This window comes from Schistocerca serialis, chromosome 4, assembly GCF_023864345.2.
Source record: "Schistocerca serialis cubense isolate TAMUIC-IGC-003099 chromosome 4, iqSchSeri2.2, whole genome shotgun sequence".
NCBI lineage: Eukaryota > Metazoa > Arthropoda > Insecta > Orthoptera > Acrididae > Schistocerca > Schistocerca serialis.
In genome coordinates, this window is record NC_064641.1 from 859892520 (window position 1) to 859913999 (window position 21480).

The window sequence follows — 21480 nt, forward strand, 5'->3', positions numbered from 1 at the left end:
ATAGAACACTTCCCACCTCCTTTTACACTGGCAAGTCAACCTCTTGTGACATATAGTGGTCAATTTCACATTATATAGAATTCCCCAGATACTTTTGATCAGGTGTGTATTTGCTGAAAAGTGAAGACGTATCACTCTCTTTCTGCATTATTTTCACACGCACACACACACACACACACACACACACACACACACACACACACAAACAATTGTATTGCTGAAGATGTAAAATAAATGAAAAAAGTAGTACAATGTATTGTAAACTTCTGTATTATTTTTCATAAACAGATACATTGACAGAATAACAACAGTGAAGGATGTAATTTATTTCAGTCTGGTGTCTCTGGAAAAACATATGGTACTACAATATGAAACTTCTGAAAAAGGAAAATGTCAAGTATATTCAGTCAATCAGAGGGCTTTATTTATTTTTTTTTTTCATGCATCAGCTTCCTTTATAAGAAGTGGTTCATCAAACACATCTGGCAACTCCTTCCTTGTTTTAGTCTTTGAACCCTTAGTGGCATTCTTTGCTGCATGAGTTTTCGCTCTGCCTTTTCTCAGATATTCATCAAATGCTCGTTCTTCATCAGTGTCAAATTCTTTTACTTCGTTCTTGTTTTCTGTTGCAGTTCCTATGCCTTCTGATTTATTCAGTGGATGTGTAATGACTTGTGGAACAGTAGGCAGTGGTTCATTTAGAGAGCCCTCCAATTGTCGTTCAGCATCAAATACATTATGAGGCCCTTTTTTCTGTGACTTGATATCTAGCTGTCCATTTCCTGGTCTGTCTAAACCACTACTGCCACAGGTTGAACAGATGCAGGTTACAGGTACACTAACATTTTTTACATATATGTGTCCATCTTCACAAGTTAGTCTCACGGATAGCTTCTTGTAACCTGTTGCCTGACAGCATTTACAGATGCCCCTGTAGTCACTGTTATCTGTAAAATAAAACATCATGTAATACTGTTGTAATAGTACACACTGAATTTGAACAATGAGAACTCTTGAAAGATAAACATTTATAAAGATGTAAGTTGTGTGTCAAACAATGGAAACTCCTGGTAGGAATATCAACAATGTACGAAAAGACAGGTTGCTACTGACCATAAAGAAGACATGTTTAAGTTGTAGACAGGCACAATTAAAAGACACTTACATAAAGATTTTGAGCACAGCCTACATCAGTAAAAGAGCGACACACACTATTCACACACACAAGCAAGCACACCCCATGCACATATGATTAACGACTCCAGCATCTCAGGCCAGAAGTTGTGTGTCACCATTCCCAGTTTGTTTATTGACTCCATTTGTATTGCACAATACTTCACGAAAGCTGTATCAAGATTTGTATTGATTAAATATACTGCCGGGAAAAAAAATTTGTACACCTGAAAAGATGACATCAATTTTGATCCGATGATGGCATATGCCACCTGGGGGATAGCAGATGTACTGATAATGGTTTCAACAGTGTCTGTCAACAGGTAGCGTAGTGGCATAGCTACCAGAGTGCCATCTGTTTCTACACTTTAACAGGGAATGCTCACAGCCAGAAGGCCCAGTGTTGTGCAAACGTGTGAGGCAAGCAGGCAACCATGCCACAGAGATGCACTCGTGCTTCCTACAGTGAACTGTGTGAGTGTGAAAGGGCTCAGATTGTGACCTGCTTTTCAGAGAATTACCACACAAGTTGGACATGCTGTGTCAGTTGTGCAACAATGCTGGTATCAGTGGTCACATGAACATTCTCTCACCCGTAGATGAGGCCCCAGATGTCCACACAACACAGACGCCCACCAGGATCATTGTTTTGTAAGGGCAGCAGTGGCAGATGGTGCAGCTACCACAGCACAAGTTAAACAGGGCCTGTGAGTCCAGACATGTCAACGTGAAAGGCTGTGAACCATTAGTAGCACTGGGACTACGGGCAGGCACACCTCTAGCCTGTCTTCTACTCACACCACAGCACTGATGTAAATGGCCCACCTGGAATGGCACACCATGATCTTCAGTGATGAAAGTAGATTCTGCCTGCATGCAAATGATGAAAGCAGATTCTGCCTGCATGCAAGTGATGGTCCTTTGCTCTGTCTCATACAGTGCATTCATCCAAGACACACTGGCCTCATCGCATACTTTATGGTCTGGAGTGCAATAAGCTATGATCTTTATTCACTCTGGTGTTCCTGGAGGGGAGGGTAAGCAGCACTAGGTATGTGGAGAATGTTGTTACACCTGTCCTTCTGAGGTTCTTGCAGCAGGAAGGTGATGTGTTGTTCCAACAGGATAATGCTCATTCACACAGTGCCCATGGAACTCAACATGCTCTGCAAGACATGCAGCAGCTTCCTTGGGCTGCTTGATCTCTGGACTTGTCTCCAAACAAGCACATGTGGGATATGATGGGACGAGAAGCGACTCGTGTGACTCATCAGCCAACAACCCTTACTGAATTACATGAATAGGTCAAGCCCGCATGGAATAACATATTCCAGAACAGTATTTGCCATCTGTATGATCAAATGGATGCCATAGTCAGCACCTGCACTGCCGGTCATGGAAGCTATACCATGCACTAATGTGGGTGTTTCAGCATGGCTCGATACCTGGTACCTCAGAACCACTTGTGCTATTGATCTGTATATGTAATCATTTCGTGCACTCCATATGCACTGCTGCATCAATAAATCTTGAGTGACTTGGAAACCTCTGAAAGGGTGTACTAATTTTTTTCTGGCAATGTGTTAAAAACTTCCTATCTGTTCACCTTCTCACAGACAGGAGTAATAAGGAATAATCCCACCTAAAAGGTATTTGCTTGAAGAGGGTACTCTTTGCTCACTCGTATGTAATGTTAATTCTGTGCTATAAAATTAAGGATGGAAGGAAAATATTGATTACCATTTCGCATCTTAATGGACATCCTAGAGCAACTTTATCAGAATATTCACGTATGATGCACTGAATTAAATTCCAGTACATAATTAAATATGTATATGATGACAAATTACAACTCACTAATTAGGGGATGTGTTAAGCACCTGACAGGTACAAAGTGAAGATGAGAAATTGGTTACTTTTCAAGCAGTCATTTTTTGGAACTAACACACATAATCCTAAATAATTTTGAGGTACACTCAGGGTTCCTACGTGCCTCAAAAAGGCTACAATTTTCAGAATCCTTAGGTGGTCCCCTAAAAAGGCCATATTTTAAAGTTTAAGGCCTCAAAAATTGTATAAAAGCCATTTTTTTCAAATTTCATTAGCTTTTTCACAATATCCTTTTGGAAATAATCATTAACGTATGAGGGCAACAGCCAGGAAGAAAAGCAAAAGTTTACTGCCCACGTACAATTTGGCTACAGATGGAAGGCAGGTGGATACTGTGTGGGAAAATGGGATATACGGATGGTTGCCGTGAAAGGGCCAGTGCTAGCAACCAACAGATGCATGCACCTCATACCATAAAGCAGCTACGTACGATATATTGCACTGACAGTTCTAACAAGGGTTCAGGCATGCATTATATAGCTGGTGAGTGTCAGATGCTGTATCAGACTTTTTTGTAGCAAAACATATGATATTAAAATAATGCTGTTGTAATTCAGCAATCCCGAACATCCACTACGTTAGATCACTGAGTTTGGCAAATGACTACAATAAGGAACAGAGGACACATGACACAAAAGTCAACAAAACATGCCAACATTACATGAAGAATAAGCGTCCTTCTTTCCATAATAAAACTGTAGAGGGCTTGTCTAATTCAATGGTGAATTGCTGGAATGCATGACATTGCATTACTTCTGCCCATTCACAGTGGTTTTTTTTGTATTGCTACTGCTGCTAGATGTGGGCTAGTAAGGAGGGCATATGTCTTTATTGATTTTCAATAGATATTCTGTGTGATGAGGAGAATAAATGTTGTTCTGAATCACGCATTGTCTATCCATTCAGTTCTTTCCATCAGTAGTAGTGCTTTTTTATGTCTTTAATGCAGATTTTGTTGAGTGCTACCACCCTTTGGTGAAAATTTAAAAATTCCATAGTAAGCAAATGTATTTCTAATCATCTCTGGATTCAATAGTGAGGAGCGTTGGGTAGCTACACAAGACTCAGCCCAGGCATCACTTGCATGGGAGGTCGAAGACGCTATGAGGATAAGTGCCTATTCTTTATTGGCAGTAGTTGCCACATAGTACACTAAAGGCACTAACTATTATATGACAGCTACAGCCAAGAAGGAATGGGTGTTAATGCCCATGGCATCTTCGATCTCATCTATACATGTGATGTGAGGGGAGAATCTCACATACCCAGGGTTCCTCTATTTACCATCTTTGGTTGACAAAAGATGAATTCAAGAATTAGATATGCCCGCTGTTGAGTTGTTTGTTGAATGTTACCACCATTAAGTCCCCCTTAACGGGTGAAAGTGTTTTTAATCGTCTTTAGTTTAAAAAAGATGAATTCAAGAATTGGATTACACCACCTGATGATAAATTTAAAGCAAACTGCACTGTGTGCAACAAAGGTTTTGCACTTGGAAAGATGGGACAACCATCCTTAAAAACTATATATGAGCACCATAATTTTTTCATACCTCTTTATTTTATTATGGTGAATAATGTTTTACAGCAGAATAGGTTTTTGACAAAATAATTAATACAGAACAACCACTCAAATCCAGACTTCAGATAATTACAGATTAGAAAGAGAACCCTGAAATATCACTTCAATTAGAGACTTGTTGCTCATGCCAGTCACCCTATTATAGAAAAAAATCTGAGTATTTAAAGAGGTCATTTGTATTCTTTCTGGAAGATGCTGGTATTGTTTCCACAATTTTCTGACAGAAAGAGCAGATAAAAATATATTTTTTGTTATTTTTCATTGTTCTTATTAATGCAAGAATGTAAACGAAGTAGCAAACAATCGATGTGCACCACAGCAAGTGAAATATCTCAAACATTCACATTAAGAGATATCATAAAAACTGTTTTAACTTTGGTATACAAGCAGTTTTTTCTCAAATCCTATAAACCAAAATGACTTTGTGGCTAGATGTAAGGTTCATTTGCTCTAAAACTTTATAATGGTGGAGCTGCACCCGCATCTATCATCACGAAGCTTCATGCAATCATACCATATACACAAATGTAACCAGTCATTATTGGCTATTGTCACAAATATTTGGGCTGCCCTGCTGGCGATAATGTAGTGGCTTCGCATGCTAAATATTCTGCTGTGTGGATGGATTAGCGTTGCTCAGTTGAATTGTTGTTCTCGGACTGATTACAGTTCTGAGTAAATGAAAAGGACTTATTGTACTACATTCATACATGCATGAAATAATTGTTAGCACACTTGCAGAAGCAAACAAACTTGACAAAAGTCTGGAAATTATATTGCAGCCAAATTATGAAGCTGCTAATGTGACCACTGCATTAGCACGCGTTTTAGCAAGTAAAATATACGTAGCTTCGGCACACATTGCTTCGTCACAACAGATGCAGGTGTGGCCTCTGCATTAGAATTGCTTTGTCCTGATGCTACACTTAATAACTTGCTAAGCCTAAAGTTATGGCTCAAAATAAGCTGTTTCATGAGTATTTGATTCATCTGGTGCATTAGTTCAACAAAATTTGATACCAAGTTACTGAGCCAGGAAAACAGTTAAACAGTTTGAGTCTGAAGCAGTGCATGTAGGATGATTGACTGGCAGCAACCAAGAGCCAAGAAGAATACAGTTGGTTCTCATGGCATGAGAACTGCGCCCCTAGCAGGTGAAACTGGAAACTGCATTGTAAAAATTTATGTTTGATGGGGGGCCGTAAATGTCATTGCATTCATTTATGGGCAGTATGAAATTTAAATTATTAATTCAGCAGCACTGTAATAATTGCACTATGTGATCATTGGCTTGAGTCCAGATTTGAGAAATTGTACAGTACTATAGAAATTTTATGGAATGATTGAACTGTATGATCTTTCAAAAAGGGCCTTAATAGTAAATGTATTCCCAAATTTAACTTTACTTTCATGAAATTGCATAAACATATGGTAGTTAATGAACATTGCATTTTTATTTTACTTTTTAGGTAACAGAGATATGATGACCAAAGAAATAGCTGCTGTGAACTTAAAATCACTTTTGAAATTAAAAAAAAAAAAATGAAGAAGGAACTAAAACACTCAGTTCTGCAGTTTCCAAACTAGAAAAGAGAAAACATTAATGAAGCAGTGGGACAAGTGGCTACTCTATCAAAACACATTTTTAAAAATTCAGTATTAGATCCTGAAATAATATGGGCAGCAAAATGTGTGGCTAATAATTCTTCCTACAAGTCTTGTGAGGATACCAGTAATGTTTTCCCCAAATGATTCCAGACAGCAACATTGCAAAACAGTTTTCATGTGGTCCAACTACGTGTGCATACTGGGTCAGCTCTAGGTAGCACCATATTTCATGAATATATTGTGTGATAAAATTAATAATGTGGGTAGTTTCACACCACGCTTTAATGAAGCATTAAATAAATCTTAATGAGAAAATAAATGGATTTACACATCTGTTACTGGGATGATGTAAACAATAAAGTAGAAACACGATATCTATTTTCTGCTTTCCTAGGTCACAGTACTGCCGAGGACGCTAGGAAAGCATTTCCTGATCTAACAAATAAACTGGACTTAACGAAAGTTAATTCCAATTGCAATGGATGGCACTGCTGGTAATTGGAAACTATTTAGTATGATTCAATGAAATTTAAATCATGAGCTCAATAAACAGGTGCTCAGTTTAGGTAGATGTGATGAATAATGCTTTTATGAAAGGAAACAGAGTGGCAGGGTGGAATTTAGATGCTTTGTTTACAGCACTTTAGTGGCTGTTCAAGGTTTCTCCCTCATGTAGGAACAATTTCTTAAAAATTTCAACCAGTAAGAAAATGCCATGTAAATTTTGTAGCCATAGGTGCCTTGAAAATATTCTGACAGCAGAGAGGATATTAGGGTATAGTTGGATGTGAAAAATTTTGGTTCTTGTCTGGGGAGGGGGAAGCAATTTCACAAACTAGGTTCAAAACCTCATGAGACAGTGGAAAAAGCTACCAAAGATAACTTGATAACTGTGAAACTTAATTTTTTCTTATCTGTTGCCAGAATGTTAACCTCTTTTAGAAAAGTATCAAAGCATTAGTCCAATGTTACCTTTTTGCTGAGGATCTAAAAAGGTTTGTTCTCGATGTTTTTACAAATTTAGATTTGATTAAAAAAAAGACTGTACAGATAAACTGACATCTGCAAACAAACTATCAAAATTTCATTTCTAAGATAAATCTACGCACACAGAAGTTCATAAAATTAGTTTAGGCTTTTTAGGAAACTTGATGGCAAAAGGTTTACTTTATGACAAAAAAGGCTCGGAGAAAGATATCTTTAATTTAAGATCTGATGCTCATAATTTTTTGATTTCATTAGTTAAAAACTTGCTAGAAAAGTCTCCAATTATCTCAAAAGTGGTCCAAAGCTTATCTTCTTTAGATCCAAGGCAAATGGCGTGAAATCACTTTGATTATTACACTAAAATGAAATTGATGTTAAGAAACCCTATGAAAACTAAACTTATTAGAGAACATAACTGTAGAGTACAATCAATTTCTAAGTGAGCAAGTATCATCTAATTATGATCTCTTTAAAGCTTTCAGTTCTTCAGAGGAAGGACTTGATTTTTTTTTAATGCAAGTTCTTGACTCCAAATTTTTCAAAGCTGTACACTGTCATCAGAAAGTTATTGATTTTATCTCATGGTCAAGCAGATGCAGAAAGAGGTTTCTCTTCAAATAAATTAATAGAAGTGAAGAATGTCGAAAGTGAAACATTTATTGCTCAAAGAGTAATAACTGATCACCTAAAACATCCTGGGGGTTAGCTAATTTTTAAGTGAACATGGAACTTCGTTTACCTGCTGCTAATACCAGGTAAAAATACATAACTTATCTTGAAGAACAGAAAAAACTGAGACAAACTGAAATACAAGGTTCTAAAATAAAATCATTTGTATATGAAATATAAAGACTGAAAACAAAAAAAGAGGAGATTACAAAATGCTATAAGTGAACTAGACAAAAGTGCTAATGATTTGCCAGAAAAAGCTGAAAATATGGGAGATGTGAAATATATTTTTCAATCAAACAGTTTCAGAAGATCAGCCAAGGAAGAAAAGAGGAATTGACAGGAATAAACACTAAAATTGAATCCATGCTGAAAGATATGAAAGTAATTAGAATATATAATTATAATTAATGTGTATATAGGTACTGGTACAGTGTGAATATAAAATAAAATGTACTTACAAAATACACATTTTAAAGTCAGGTTCGTAATGCCTTTTAATTGGTTTTGCTAAATTAAAAAAATTATGTGGTACTAGTAAATACTTTATTGTATCTTAAATTTGCAGCCTCATTTTTTAAGTTTTCTCTTTAGAACACATGTGTTCACTGGCCCTAAAAAGACCCTAATTTTCAGATCTGGAAAAGAATGGGAACCCTGACACTGTGCAGAATGAGTGAAATTTTTGTGCTGCTCTCAGTTCATTTCTGTTTCTTCCACTGACCGCCAGGCAAATGAGAGCAGTGCTCACTACAACATTTGCAGACAGTACATTTGAACTTCACCCTTTGTTTCAGTCTACTTTAGAACTTTTGACCAAGAAGTTGAAAAGAGAAGTAATTTCCCTCATTGAGAAAACATCAAATTGTGCTGTAGGTCAGCAATGTGGGATTGACGAGAGTAATGTGAGGTAGAGGAGACAACAAAAGGAACAACTTTTAGCTTGTTCCAGAAATGCAAATTTTCTGTTCCAAACAGCAGCTGCTATTAAACATTAGAAGTTGCACTGAATGATTTTGTTAGGGTTCTGAAATTATACAAGTTAGAGCACATGAAGTTGTTCAACAGCACGAAATAATGAATTTCAAAGGAAGCCACAACTGGGTTAAACATTTCATGAAACACTGGGGACTTTCTCCTCATAGACGCACTTCAATTGCACAGAAGCTGCCACATTGCACAGAAGCTGCCACAAAAGTATGAGGAAAAACTGACTGAATTTCAGCATTTCATAATCAGACAGTGCACCAAAAATAATTATATTCTTGGTCTTTTAGGTAATGTGGACCACACTTCAGTGTATTTTGATATGCCAAAAATTTACATAGCAGAAGCACAAGGAAACAAAGATGTTAAAATACTGTCCACAAGTGGTGAAAAGCTGAGGATGTCCGTCATGCATGCTTGTATTGCCAATGGCCATAAATTGCCATCATTCATTGTTTTCAAGTGCAAGACAATACCTTTGCCCCAGGTATTTCCAAAAAAGGTTATTGTAAATGCTAACGAAAGTGGTTGATTCAAATGGCTTTGAGCACTATGGGACTTAAACCTGGTTCACAAAGGATGTGGTATTAGAGTGGACTAAACTTGTATGACAAGTGCCTTGCTTGGTTTGCCAAATATGCTTGTATTACCGTATTTACTCGAATCAAAGCCGCAATTTTTTCCGGTTTTTTGTAATCCAAAAAACTGCCTGCGGCTTAGAATCGAGTGCAAAGTAAGCGGAAGTTCTGAAAAATGTTGGTAGGTGCCGCCACAAGTAACTTCTGCCGTCGAATATATGTAGTGCTACACAGGCATGCTTTGCAGGCACAAAGATAAATACTGGTGCCAAAACCTCTGTGTCAGTAAATAAATTTAAAAAAATGTGGAAGACGAGCTTTTTTTCTCCGCCCCAAGTTTCGACCACTGCATTTTCATACATTATCCAATGAAGTAAATACAAATTCCGTATAGTTCATCTTCGAATGTAGCAGCATTTCAATGTACTACAAAAATCCGACTGGCAATACTGTTTGGGATGTTTTTCAGTATGGCCAACTCTACGTTCTGAATTTTTTCCTTCCTGTGAGAAGAGATGGTTGCTAATAGGAACTTTTATGAACTGTGATTCACATGCAGTTATTCTCTTCACCATAAGAATAATACGAATAGAAACATTTTCTACGTATTGTTTCATGTTTGCTGCTATCTCATTTAAATCCTGTCTGCCTAATGAACTACGAAACTAGAGTGAGACAACAGCAAACGCGGAAGAATATACATATCATGTCATGTTTATATTCGTATTATTCTTATGCCTGATAGTGATACAGTCAGAAATGAAGCACGGCAACTGACTAGATTTTTAAATCTAAAATGACTCTAATTTCTGTGCAGAATGATGTGTACTAAAGAGGCGTCTGCAAAGATTTTCAAAGGGAGAAAAATTTTCGCTTAGCTCTCGTTCAGAACTTCTGTCATACACAGTATATTATTTGGTTCTTGTTGATCATTATCAAAGAAAGCAGCAGTGTAAGTAACAAAAAATAGCAGTCTCTTGCCATTGTTTCGCTAATGAGACAATTCCTCTCTCTCTCTCTCTCTCTCTCTCTCTCTCTCTTTTTTTTTTTTTAAATATATATAATTGTAAGTGGCGGTAGCGTGCACAAAAGCAAGCCATGCCGCGAGCGGCGACAGGCCGTAAACACTCATCATGAGAATGCGGCAAACAGTGCATGACACAGTACAGTAATGCATTTTCAGCTTAGCGTGACGTAAACACCTATAACAAAGAGAACGGCACTTATCAGATCAAAGAAAAATAAGCAATCAATTCAAACAAGACGAAGCACGTAAAAAAGGAAGGGTACCCGTATAATATGGATGGAGTGCCTGACACATAGCAATGGCTACCTGATAAAGCTTAACTGCTAAGCTTACGACTCGAACCAAACTACTGTAGCTGTATTGTCATTCACTCGACCTAAATTGTGTCTCATATTACAATGGACCAACTTTGTTTCAATTTGGAGGTGTGGCCTAAAACTTTTCTCTCCCCTTGAATTTTGAGTCTCAAATTTCAGTGCGGCTTAGATTCGGGAAAAATTTTTTTACTTGATTTCGAGTCTCATTTTTCAGGTGAGGCTTAGATATGAGTGCGGCTTAGATTCGAGTAAATACGGTAGATCTGTACGCAGGTCAAACTATTCTGGCTGTAAACAGAAAAGTAGTAGAGATTATAACAGACTGATGTCAATTCTACAGTCATTAGATGTTTGCTTAAACAGATGTTTGCTTAAACAAACCATTTAAGGACAAACTTAGAAAAATGTAAACATATCGCTAATGAAAGAAGATAGGCAATTAATACATAAGGGGTGTGTTAAATGTGCAAGCTTGTCTCAAGTGTGTGTGTGTGTGTGTGTGTGTGTGTGTGTGTGTGTGTGAATTGACCAGTCTTAGAAATGTATCACGAATAAAACTAACCATCATGCAGGCCTCAGTTGCAGTCATGTGCATGTGAGTTGCGTTTGCATGAGTGTTTGTAATCTAATTTTGATGAAGGACTTACTGGCTGAAAGCTATATTTGTGACAGTCTTTTTGTTGAGTCTATCTGCAATTCAGCATCTCCAGCATGGTGCCCCCCCAATGAACCATGGACCTTGCCGTTGGTGGGGAGGCTTGCGTGCCTCAGCGATACAGATGGCCGTACCGTAGGTGCAACCACAACGGAGGGGTATCTGTTGAGAGGCCAGACAAACATGTGGTTCCTGAAGAGGGACAGCAGCCTTTTCAGTAGTTGCAGGGGCAACAGTCTGGATGATTGACTGATCTGGCCTTGTAACATTAACCAAAACAGCCTTGCTGTGCTGGTACTGCGAACGGCTGAAAGCAAGGGGAAACTACAGCCATAATTTTTCCCGAGGACATGCAGCTTTACTGTATGATTAAATGATGATGGCGTCCTCTTGGGTAAAATATTCCGGAGGTAAAATAGTCCCCGATTCGGATCTCCGGGCGGGGACTACTCAAGAGGACGTCGTTATCAGGAGAAAGAAAACTGGCATTCTACGAATCGGAGTGTGGAATGTCAGATCCCTTAATCGGGCAGGTAGGTTAGAAAATTTAAAAAGGGAAATGGATAGGTTAAAGTTAGATATAGTGGGAATTAGTGAAGTTCGGTGGCAGGAGGAACAAGACTTTTGGTCAGGTGATTACAGGGTTATAAATACAAAATCAAATAGGGGTAATGCAGGAGTAGGTTTAATAATGAATAAAAAAATAGGAGTGTGGGTTAGCTACTACAAACAGCATAGTGAACGCATTATTGTGGCCAAGATAGACACAAAGCCCATGCCTACTACAGTAGTACAAGTTATATGCCAACTAGCTCTGCAGATGATGAAGAAATTGATGAAATGTATGACGAGATAAAAGAAATTATTCAGGTAGTGAAGGGAGACGAAAATTTAATAGTCATGGGTGACTGGAATTCGTCAGTAGGAAAAGGGAGAGAAGGAAACATAGTAGGTGAATATGGATTGGGGGGAAGAAATGAAAGAGGAAGCCGCCTTGTAGAATTTTGCACAGAGCATAACTTAATCATAGCTAACACTTGGTTCAAGAATCATAAAAGAAGGTTGTATACCTGGAAGAATCCTGGAGATACTAAAAGGTATCAGATAGATTATATAATGGTAAGACAGAGATTTAGGAACCAGGTTTTAAATTGTAAGACATTTCCAGGGGCAGATGTGGATTCTGACCACAATCTATTGGTTATGAACTGCAGATTGAAACTGAAGAAACTGCAAAAAGGTGGGAATTTAAGGAGATGGGACCTGGATAAACTGAAAGAACCAGAGGTTGTAGAGAGTTTCAGGGAGAGCATAAGGGAACAATTGACAGGAATGGGGGAAAGAAATACAGTAGAAGAAGAATGGGTAGCTCTGAGGGATGAAGTAGTGAAGGCAGCAGAGGATCAAGAAGGAAAAAAGATGAGGGCTAGTAGAAATCCTTGGGTAACAGAAGAAATATTGAATTTAATTGATGAAAGGAGAAAATATGAAATGCAGTAAATGAAGCAGGCAAAAAGGAATACAAACATCTCAAAAATTAAACCCACAGGAAGTGCAAAATGGCCAAGCAGGGATGGCTAGAGGACAAATGTAAGGATGCAGAGACATCTCACTAGGGGTAAGATAGATATTGCCTACAGGAAAATTAAAGAGACCTTTGGAGAGAAGAGAACCACTTGTATGAATATCAAGAGCTCAGATGGCAACCCAGTTCTAAGCAAAGAAGGGAAGGCAGAAAGGTGGATGGAGTATATAGAGGGTTTATACAAGGGCAATGTACTTGAGGACAATATTATGGAAATGGAAGAGGATGTAGATGAAGATGAAATGGGAGATAAGATACTGCGTGAAGAGTTTGACAGAGCACTGAAAGACCTGAGTCGAAACAAGGCCCCGGGAGTAGACAACATTCGATTAGAACTACTGAAGGCCTTGGGAGAGCCAGTCATGACAAAACTCTACCATCTGGTGAGCAAGATGTATGAGACAGGCGAAATACCCAAAGACTTCAAGAAGAATATAGTAATTCCAATCCCAAAGAAAGCAGGTGTTGACAGATGTGAAAATTACCGAACTATCAGTTTAATAAGTCACAGCTGCAAAATACTAACGCGAATTCTTTACAGACGAATGGAAAAACTGGTAGAAGCGGACCTCGGGGAAGATCAGTTGGATTCCGTAGAAATGTTGGAACACGTGAGGCAATACTAACCTTACGACTTATCTTAGAAGAAAGATTAAGAAAAGGCAAACCTACATTTCTAGCATTTGTAGACTTAGAGAAAGCTTTTGACAACGTTAACTGGAATACTCTCTTTCAAATTCTGAAGGTGGCAGGGGTAAAATACAGGGAGCAAAAGGCTATTTACAATTTGTACAGAAACCAGATGGCAGTTATAAGAGTCGAGGGACATGAAAGGGAAGCAGTGGTTGGGAAAGGAGTGAGACAGGGTTGTAGCCTCTCCCCGATGTTATTCAATCTGTATATTGAGCAAGCAGTAAAGGAAACAAAAGAAAAATTCGGAGTAGGTATTAAAATTCATGGAGAAGAAGTAAAAACTTTGAGGTTTGCCGATGACATTGTAATTCTGTCAGAGACAGCAAAGGACTTGGAAGAGCAGTTGATCGGAATGGACAGTGTCTTGAAAGGAGGATATAAGATGAACATCAACAAAAGCAAAACGAGGATAATGGAATGTAGTCAAATTAAATTGGATGGTGCTGAGGGGATTAGATTAGGAAATGAGACACTTAAAGTAGTAAAGGAGTTTTGCTATTTAGGGAGTAAAATAACTGATGATGGTCGAAGTAGAGAGGATATAAAATGTAGACTGGCAATGGCAAGGAACATCGAGTATAGATTTAAGTGTCAGGAAGTCGTTTCTGAAAGTATTTGTATGGAGTGTAGCCATGTATGGAAGTGAAACATGGACGATAACCAGTTTGGACAAGAAGAGAATAGAAGCTTTCGAAATGTGGTGCTGCAGAAGAATGCTGAAGATAAGGTGGGTAAATCATGTAACTAATGAGGAGGTATTGAATAGGATTGGGGAGAAGAGAAGTTTGTGGCACAACTTGACTAGAAGAAGGGATCGGTTGGTAGGACATGTTTTGAGGCATCAAGGGATCACAAATTTAGCATTGGAGGGCAGCGTGGAGGGTAAAAATCGTAGAGGGAGACCAAGAGATGAATACACTAAGCAGATTCAGAAGGATGTAGGTTGCAGTAGGTACTGGGAGATGAAGAAGCTTGCACAGGATAGAGTAGCATGGAGAGCTGCATCAAACCAGTCTCAGGACTGAAGACCACAACAACAACAACAACAACTATATGGTGAGTAGCAACTTTTCTTTTCGCAATATTGTTGCATTCCATCCTAGATTTTCCACTTTGTGTAACAAAATTTGTGTTGTCATTTGCCAAATTACTGAGGGTTCTCCGTAGTGAGATTTGCTTGTGATGTCACTGCTCACAGCCCACCTGCATGCAGTACCTAATTAGGGTCACTTGTTTTCTAGGCAGCCGTGCCCTAATCTGTTTGTCAAACAACATTCACAGACATACAAGATGCAGCAGGGGAAAGATTTTCCACGGTGATAACAATACTTGCAGTTCGCACTTTGTACGGACCACGTGCACGTGTGCTGGATACGATTCTGCGTAGACAAGTTATTTTGTTTAGAGTGTTAAAAAGTAATCTAATAAAGTACCCTGTTTAACCTTTATCAGAGACGATACAAATCAGTGTCTTGAACATGTAGATCGCTCAGTGTCTTGAACATGTAGATCGCTCTTTACCAAATTATTTGTATGCTTTAAATCAAGTGCCATATTCTGTCAGCCAAAATGTAACTTTCTTGGATGAAACAACTATATATTCCATTGAAAGAAAAAAACACTTCAGATGACATTCATGTGACATGAAAAGACTGATGTACGACTTAAACATGAGTTGCGATACTGTCTGTAAAAGTCTTGGTGGCCCCAGATGCCCTAGTTCTGTTCAGAATACTTCAAAAGATATTATGAATTCTCACTGCTATCAGCTTTATGTTGTTGTTGTTGTGGTCTTCAGTCCAGAGACTGGCTTGATGCAGCTCTCCATGCTACTCTATCCGGTGCAGGCTTCTTCATTCCAGTAACTACTGCAACCTACATCCTTCTGAATCTGCTTAGTGTATTCATCTCTTGGTCTCCCTCTGCTTGCTCAATATACAGTTTGAATAACATCGGGGATAGGCTCCAACTCTGTCACAGTCCCTTCCCAACCACTGCTTCCCCTTCATGCCCTCGACTATTATACCTGCCATATGGTTTCTGTACAAATTGTAAATAGCTTTTCACTCCCTGTATTTGACCCCTGCAACCTAAAGAATTTGAAAGAGAGTATTCTAGTCAACATTGTCAAAAGCTTTCTCTAAGTCTACAAGCTAGAAATGTAGGTTTGCCTTTAATTAATCTATCTTCTAAGATAAGTTGTAGGGTCAGTATTGCCTCATGTGTTCCAACATTTCTATGGAATCCAAACTGATCTTCCCCGAGGTCAGCTTTTACCAGTTTTTACATTCCTCTGTAAAGAATTTGTGTTAGTATTTTGCAGCTGTGACTTATTTAACTGATAGTTCAGTAATTTTCACACCTGTCAACACCTTCTTTCTTTGGGATTGGAATTATTATATTCTTCTTGAAGTCTGTGGGTGTTTCACCTGTCTCATACATCTTGCTCACCAGATGGTAGAGTTTTATTAGGGCTGGCTCTCCCAAAGCTATCAGTAGTTCTAATGGAATGTTGTCTACTCCTGGGGCCTTGTTTCGACTTAGGTCTTTCAGTGCTCTGTCAAATTCTTCACGCAGAATCTTATCTCCCATTCCATCTTCATCTACATCCTCTTCCATTTCCATAATATTGTCCTCAAGTACATCGCCCTTGTATAGACCGCCTGTATACTGCTTCCACCTTTCTGCTTTCCCTTCTTTACTTAGAACTGGGTTCCATCTGAGCTCTTGATATTCACACAAGTGGTTCTCTTTTCACCAAAGGTCTCTTTAATTTTCCTGTAGGCAGTATCTATCTTACCCCTAGTGACACACGCTTCTACATCCTTACATTCGTCCTCTAGCCATCCCTGCTTAGCCATTTTGCACTTCTTACCGATCTCATTTTTGAGATGTTTGTATTCCTTTTTGCTTGCTTCATTCCCTGCAATTTTTTATATTTTCTCCTTTCATCAATTAAATTCAATATCTCTTCTGTGACCTAATGATTTCTACTAGCCCTCGTCTTTTTACCTACTTGATCCTTTGCTACCTTCACTATTTCATCTCTCAAAGCTACCCATTCTTCTTCTAAAGTATTTCTTTCCCTCATTCTTGTCAATCATTCCCTAATTCTCTCTCTGAAACTCTCTATAAACTTTGGTTCTTTCAGTTTATCCAGGTCCCATCTCCTTAAATTCCCACCTTTTTGCAGTTTCTTCAGTTTTAATCTACAGTTCATAGCCAACAGAGTCCACATCTGCCTCTGGAAATGTCTTACAATTTGAAACCTTGTTCCTAAATCTCTGTCTTACCACTATATAATCTATCTGAAACCTTCCAGTGTCTCCAGGCCTCTTCCACGCGTACAACCTTCTTTCATGATTCTTAAACAAAGTTTTAGCTATGATTAAGTTATGCTCTGTGCAGACTTCTACCATGTGGCTTCCTCTTACATTCCTTGCCCCCATTCCATATTCACCTACTACTTTTCCTTCTCTTCCTTTCCCTACTATCAAATTCCAGTCTCCCATGGCTATTAAATTTTCATCTCCCTTCACTATCTGAATAATTTCTTTTATCGCATTATACATTTTTTCAATCTCTTCATCATCTTGGAGCTTGTTGGCATATAAATTTGTACTACTGTGGTAGGCGTGGGCTTTGTGTCTATATTGGCTACAATAATGTGTTCACTATGCTGTTCGTAGTAGCTTATCCACACTCCTTTTTTTTGTTATTCATTATTAAACCTACTATGCATTACCCCTATTTGATTTTGTATTTATAACCCTGCATTCATCTGACCAGAAGTCTTGTTCCTCCTGCCGGCTAACTTCACTAATTCCCACTATATCTAACTTTAAAGATGCCCTCCTGAGCAATCCCCACCTGGAAATCTGAAAGGGGGACTATTTTACCTCTAGAATATTTTACCCAAGAAGGACGACGTCATCATTTAACTATGAAGTAAAGCTGCATGCTCTCAGAAAAAATTATGGCTGTAGTTTCTCCTTGCTTTCAGCCATTCAGAGTACCAGCACAGCAACGCTATTTTGGTTAATGTTACAAGGCCAGATCAGTCAATCATCCAGACTGTTGCCCCTGAAACTACTGAAAAGGCTGCTGCCCCTCTTCAGGAAACACACATTTGCTGGCCTCTCAACATATACCCCTCCGTTGTTGTTGCACGTATGGTATGGCTATCTGTATCACTGAGGCACAGCAGTCTCCCCACCAATGACAAGGTCCGTGATTATGATGAAACAATGTTTTGAATGTCCAGGAGGTTAAATTTAATTCCATATGACAGAGGTGGGTTCTCTTTATGCTTAATTCATCATATGATGAACCACATCTGTTTTGATTTTTAAGTGCAGTATGAAATGAGGGTAATTCTTTTTTCCCAGAGTCTCATTTCTGGGGTGCTGTTTGCACTTGAGGTCAGCTTTCATTTGAGTAAATGCAGAAGGCTTCTTCCAGTCTGCTTTATAGATTACAATCTTATACTTTTCACGTCCCAGTTTTTAGTGCTTGTTTATGTAATAAATCCATCTTCCATTAGGTCATTCTTTAACCCTTTGCACTCCGTAAGGCAGACACAGGGCGGCTCTGCGCGCTCTTATTTAAATCGCCGCCGCCTGGGCGGCAGTGCACCATAGAGATTTGTGCGGATCTCTTTGTGGAAACAATGTGGCTTCTGGCCAACAATTGGGGTATACATTAAAACAAAATGTGTGCTTTCATTCATATATTTACGTAAGCTTTTACAGTACAAAACTTTCCATTGTGTGGTATTTTTTGAAACACTCTTCAGGGTGGAGAGCTGGGTTTCGTGAGCATGTTTCGCAGTAATACACAGTTTCACGCCTGCCACCTTTCTTTTTTCTGTCTGAGCACACTGCACAATTCTTTACCAGGAAGCTTGTTGATAATGTGCAACTTTCCATGCAAGCGTTCCTCGTCATCAGAAGTTGAGCGATGTCCTCGTTTCTGTCCTTCAGTTCTTTCTTCGGCAACTAATCCTCTTATAACACTTTTATGGAAAGCTTTATGAGACGGTATTGTAAAGTTGTTTTTCTCACAGTGGTTCTTGTATAGTAAATAGCTGTTTACAAGTCCTACCTCCAACAGGCAGTGGTATAGTTTTCGCCACCACTTGAGACTTTTCATTAGAAAACCGTAACTGGAAATAAAATGGTCAGATCGATCAACTCCACCCATCTTTGAAGTATAATCAATAATCACATTTGGTTTCTTTATTTCATCCCTTTCCTTTCTGTTTCTCCTTTCTATAAGTGACACTGAGTTATTGGCTTTTGTACAAAGCATTAGAACTGTTCGTTTATCTTGCCATGCCAGAACCATCATTTTGTTGTTGTGGAGGCATTTTATTTCATGCTTCCTTAGATGCAGAGCTCCTTTCTTGACTGCAGCTGGAAGGTTTTAGCTATTGGCCCGAATTGTTTCTGTGAGATGCATGTTTTGTTTCAACAGCTCATCAGCTAATGCAACACTTGTATAAAAACGGTCAATGTACAAATGATATCCGGATTGCCCTGTAGCATTTCTGACATTAACTAGCAGCTGAAGAACTATTCTCTCAGAAAAATTCAAGTGTGGACAAATCAATGACTCAGTTGTTACAGTGCCAAAATAGGGTATCAAACTGCAGATATAACCATTTGATGAATCCGAAATTACATAAACTCTGAGTCCCCATTTTGTTGGTTTTTGAGGATTGTACATTTTGAATAATACATGGCCCTTGAACGATACTGTAGATTCATAAGCAACTAAATACTGATAAGGTTGATAAATTTCGAGAAACGTGCCAGACAAGTAATTCAGTACATTTGTCACTTTACTCAGACGTGACTGAACATGACTGTTGACATGTGTAGCACTCGTTGGATTAGAAACATGAAGTGCCCAGAAAATTTGCATAAATCGTCGGTGACTAAAACAGTCTTGAAATAAGTTGGATGATTGTAACCATTCTCTTGAAAAAAAAAGTCCTGCAAGTTCTTACACTTTCGTAATGCCATATTCAGTAGCACACCATGGAAGCGTTTCATTTCTCCCATGGTAACATTTCTCCAGTCCCACCATGCAGAATGTTGTGGAAGTGGTGTCACTTTACGTATTTTTGATGTAACATACCTATTCGTTTCATCTGCTATTTGTTGAAATAGGTTATCTGTAAAAATTAATTGAAAGAATCTGATGGGCGATGATGGAACGGAACTACTTTCTGTTATAAAACCACACTTTGATTCCTCAAAAGGAAAATCTGTGAAGTCAGTGTCAGTGTCGCCCCACATTCACCACGAATCCTCTGCTGAATCACTAGAAACATGTACATTGCCACTGTTTTCTTCATCATTGTCACTCGAATTGTTTTGAAATGAATCACTATCATCATCAAAATCATTTTCATTCTCGTTTTCACTTAGAGATTGCTCTAAAAGATCCAAAATCTCTTCCTCAGAAAGGACTGTACGTGAAGAACTAGCCATTTCGAGCGCGTGGACTTAAACGTAATAATTACAATCTTTGACTTAACACAGCTGTTAGTGTTTGACACCAAGTTAACACTAGTTCTCCTAGATGGCAGCACACTGCAGCAATAATTCCTAGTAAACTAAAAATACGTCTGAGAGCTTCGAAAAGTCATGTCGAATGAGGCTCGACATCGGAGCAGAAAACAAATTTCGCGATGTCGAGTGGCACTCGACATTGGAGTGGAAAGGGTTAAGTCTTTTCTTATCATAGGCAACTATTTTTCATTCTTTCTAATTCTGCATATCACAGACAAACCCAGGATCTCCTTAGTCCATCTACCATCATTTTATCTCACTTTATGGAAAACCCATTTCCTTTTCAGTTTCGTAACAGCCACAACTATGCTCAACTTCTCTCTTTTCACTTATTTATTTCTTTGTTCTTGTGTCACTTCTTGTTGTACACAGCATGTACATTTCCACTGCTCGTTGGGCAACCCTCAATTTTTGGATTGTTTGCACTTTTAACATTCATGTTTCACTTCTATAAATTAGTACTGGCAGATACAATGGTTATAGACTTTCAATTGGAGTGCATTGTGAATTTGCTTCTGAATGCAGCATTCAATTTTCAAGACTAAATCCAAGCCATTTTTAAATACCAGTTTATGTCTTTAAGTTTACTCCTGCTTGTTATTACCTTCCCTAGTACTCAAATTCATCTGTTGTTTCTATAACTCAACATTAGCCTTTGTTATAGGCATATTGATCTTACATTACGTTGGTTTTGGTTTAATTAACCTTCAGGTCTACTGTCATACTTGCTCTGTTAGTTCCCCTCATCATATACTGAAGTTCTTCTGGGTTCAAAGTAACTAAAAAATGTTATCTGCAAATCAAAGCTGGCAAAAGCTGCTGCCATAGTAATACAAAATGAACATGTAGCATGGTAATACAAAATGAACATGCAGAATTGTTTAGAGTATGTCTACAGCGGACAAAAGTTCCCCAAAAATAAAACAGTGCTATAATTATATTTCACAAGAAAGGAGATGAACAATACAATAATAGAGCTATAGACCTATCAGCCCCCTTCTTACAATGTACAAGATATTCCCTAAAATTATTATTAACTACGTAGGAAAAAATCATTCAATTTTAAATAAGGCACATGAACTTATGTGAGTGCAATGAAGAAAATATACAGAATCCACTATGCTGACTCAGAATAATGCCACATTTACAACT

General features: G+C 38.3%; 1 protein-coding gene across 1 annotated transcript in view; it reads right to left on the reverse strand.

Annotated features, from left to right (window-relative positions):
• Positions 1–247: 247 nt before the first annotated feature.
• The window catches only part of LOC126473497 (hemocytin), a 568134-nt gene continuing 546901 nt past the window's right edge, over positions 248–21480 (reverse strand). Inside the window, exon 78 of the mRNA XM_050100583.1 lies at positions 248–947. Coding sequence (XP_049956540.1) covers positions 439–947 — 509 coding nt within the window. The 3' untranslated portion in view covers positions 248–438. The remainder of the gene's footprint in view (positions 948–21480) is intronic.